Below are 2911 nucleotides of genomic sequence, written 5' to 3' on the forward strand. Positions count from 1 at the left end.
TAAAACCGTCCAGAATTTTTCATCGGGAATTCGGTTTCTGGACGGTTTGGGTCAAATCGTCCAGAATTAATAATAATTTTTTTTTAATTTTTTATGATTTATTTCTCTTCTTTTTCTATTTCGATTTATTACTTTATATATATATATTTCTCTCTCTCTCTCTCTCTCTTTTTTTTTTTTTTTTTTTTTTTTTCTATTTCAATTTATTGGCCATGCCCGATGGGACCGCTGATTTCTCGTCCATGGTTGTCAGATCGGTGGCTAGGGTTCGCCAAGTCATCAACCTCGCTCGCCATTACTCTCGCTGCTACTGGGAGCTCTCCAAGTCTCAGCTCAGGTACTGATTCCTCTAAGTTTTCCATTTTTTTTTTTTTTTTTTTTTTTTTTTTTTTTTTTTTGTTCCTATTGGTTTTCTAGAGTTTCAGTTATAGAGTCCACGAGATCGGGCTTGGCCAGATTGACGACGGAGAGGACAGCGTTGACGGCCAGCGGAGCGAGGAGAGTGGAGCAAGGGAGGTGCTGGCAGACTTCGATGGGGATGGCCACTGCCGTGAGGACCTTGACGGGGACGGCCATGGCCGTGAGGACCTCAGCGGCCTTGGTGGCTGCATGCCTTATGGAGGTGCCGTCGTGGGCAGCAGAGTCCTAGGACTTGGAGAGTTGGAGAGCTCGACGAGCAGCCGGCTGGAGGACCTCCATCTTGTTGTTCAAATAGGGGTTTAAAAAAACTATTATTGTAGCAGCATGAAGGTGCCAGGTCACGGATTCGTGTGCGTTTCTCCAAATCTACTGAAGCCGCTGATAGCGAAAATTCAATGGTCACGATGAGCACTTCACAAGTTTTGAAAACCCCGTTAGTAACATTTAGGGACAGTTTCTCCCAAACCGTCTACAATTTTTTTTAATTCCTAACGCTTTTCAAAAAAGCGTCAATAAAAATTAACAGATGGTTTGGGACCAAACCGTTTATAAACTTATAGACGATTTGTTTCAAACTGTCTGGAATTTTATTAAACCGTCCATAATAATTTTTTTACGGACGGTTCTAAAAAAACCATCTCTAACAATTGAATTCTAGACAATTTTAGAAATCGTCTAAAAAAAAGGGTCAATAATTCATCTTTTTTTTTTTTTTTGTAGTGCTTGAGCAGTTGTTTGGGTAACCCGAGACCTACTCACGTAGGTAGGCCCCATAAAAGGCCCTCTCACAACTGCCTATCTGGAAATGTGGGAGGGTGGCGGAAATATGTTTATGTAGATAAGAAGCATAAACCATTTTACATCTCATAAATGTTATTTTCTTTGGTCAATTAAAAACATTTTCAGGTTGACCAATCTTTTACCCCACTCTATACACTTAAAAAATATAAAAAACCTTTTTTCCAAAATATTTTATACCAAAATAAAGTTAACAAACGAGGCCTAAGCTACAATCGAACTCCTTAATTAGTTTTTGTCACTACAAAAAAAAAAAAAAAAAAAAAAAAAAAAAAAAAAAAAACCCTAGTTTTGAGTCATTTTTGGGAAAAAAAACAACTCCAATCATTTTAAGTCGTTTTAATAGTGTCAGTTAGAAAGCAACTTAATACATAGGCCAAAATATATTGAACCCACAACTCTCACAAGTCACCACTACAGACTAGCTTGATCTACAAAGGTGCGTAAACGAAGCAGACATTTAGCAAAAGAGATAGAACAACAGTTCACTTCACAAACAGCCAAAAAGGTCGACCGTCAATTAAACTTCGGGATAATTGCACCACTGGTCCCTGGGATTGGCCTAAATTACGAATCACTCTATGTGGTACTATAATTACAAATTACTTCCTGAACCCGTTTTCCATCCACAAAGTAAACAAAGTACGTTAGTAAGTTACAATACAAATGATATTTAAAGAATGTTTCACTATTTATATGACGTGACAAACTAACGGATTCTGTTAACTTGGTGGACGAAAAACGGGTTTAGGGAGTGATTCGTAATTATAGTTTACCACAAGGACCCTCCATGAACTTTTTGTATCACAAGGAGTGATTCGTAATTTAGGCCAACTCCAGGGACCAGTGGTGCAATTATCCCTTAAACTTCAATATATACTTCATGTTTTCTTTCCTCACCCCTCCCACCTTCAAGAGTCTTTCCAGCTTCCTGAGCCTTGCTCGTGACGGTTTGACCCGTCTCCCTAGCCTTCTACCCCAGATGACCCGCCGTTTCCTGCGCGCCCAACTTCGCATGCTCCATTTGCTCTGGCAGCCTTGTTCCACGCATATTTTTGAGTATCCACGAGAGCGACGAAATCCTGGTTATACCGAAAGCTCCTGATGCCAAAAACCCAGTGACAGCCAAGCCGATGACTATTGCTACAAGGACCAAGATGGGGCTGCAGATCTTGAACAGCGGCGTCGACAATGCTAGGTCGATGAGCATTCCGACAAACATCAGGCCGACGAGGAGGAGAAGGAAGCCACTGAAGGGAAAAAGAGTGACAACTGCTATAACCTTTGAAGCAGAGGGACCCTGACCCTTTTCAGGAAACATGCCTTTGAAACTGAAGGCATCACTGGGGCATTGCTGGTGTTGCTGCTACTGCTGTTGGTAATCAGTCATGGAGGTTTTTTTTTCCTTTCATTTTTCTTTTTCTTTTTCTTTTTCTTTTTTTCGGTTTTTCTGGGTTTATTTTGGAAACAGAGATGAAGAGGTGAGGGTGAAGGAAAGGGAGGGGGAATGGTTTTAATGAGGTGGTGGGATGGACACGTGGGGGATAGGGAGTACACTTGTTGGATGGATGAAGTGTTGCATGGGAAACATGTCGTTTGTGAAGCTTTTCTAGGAGAGGCTGTTGTAGTCATCCTTTTGTTGTTGGTTTATGATGGTTTTGGTGCACTTTTGGAGCTTTGTGGCTATGGTTAT

The 2911-nt window shown here is 40.8% G+C and overlaps 1 protein-coding gene across 1 annotated transcript; it reads right to left on the reverse strand.

Annotated features, from left to right (window-relative positions):
- Positions 1 to 2191: 2191 nt before the first annotated feature.
- Positions 2192 to 2539, reverse strand: LOC133874850 (oleosin Cor a 15-like). The gene has a single exon (XM_062312735.1). The coding sequence runs from the start codon at positions 2537 to 2539 to the stop codon at positions 2192 to 2194; it is 348 nt and encodes a 115-aa protein (XP_062168719.1).
- Between the last annotated feature and the right edge of the window lie 372 nt (positions 2540 to 2911).

This window comes from Alnus glutinosa, chromosome 8 (genome assembly GCF_958979055.1).
Source record: "Alnus glutinosa chromosome 8, dhAlnGlut1.1, whole genome shotgun sequence".
Taxonomy (NCBI): Eukaryota; Viridiplantae; Streptophyta; class Magnoliopsida; order Fagales; family Betulaceae; genus Alnus; species Alnus glutinosa.

What these genes read in the sequence shown, in the direction of transcription:
- LOC133874850 (XM_062312735.1), bottom strand. Translation starts at nt 2,539, where the DNA reads ATGTTTCCTGAAAAGGGTCAGGGTCCCTCTGCTTCAAAGGTTATAGCA.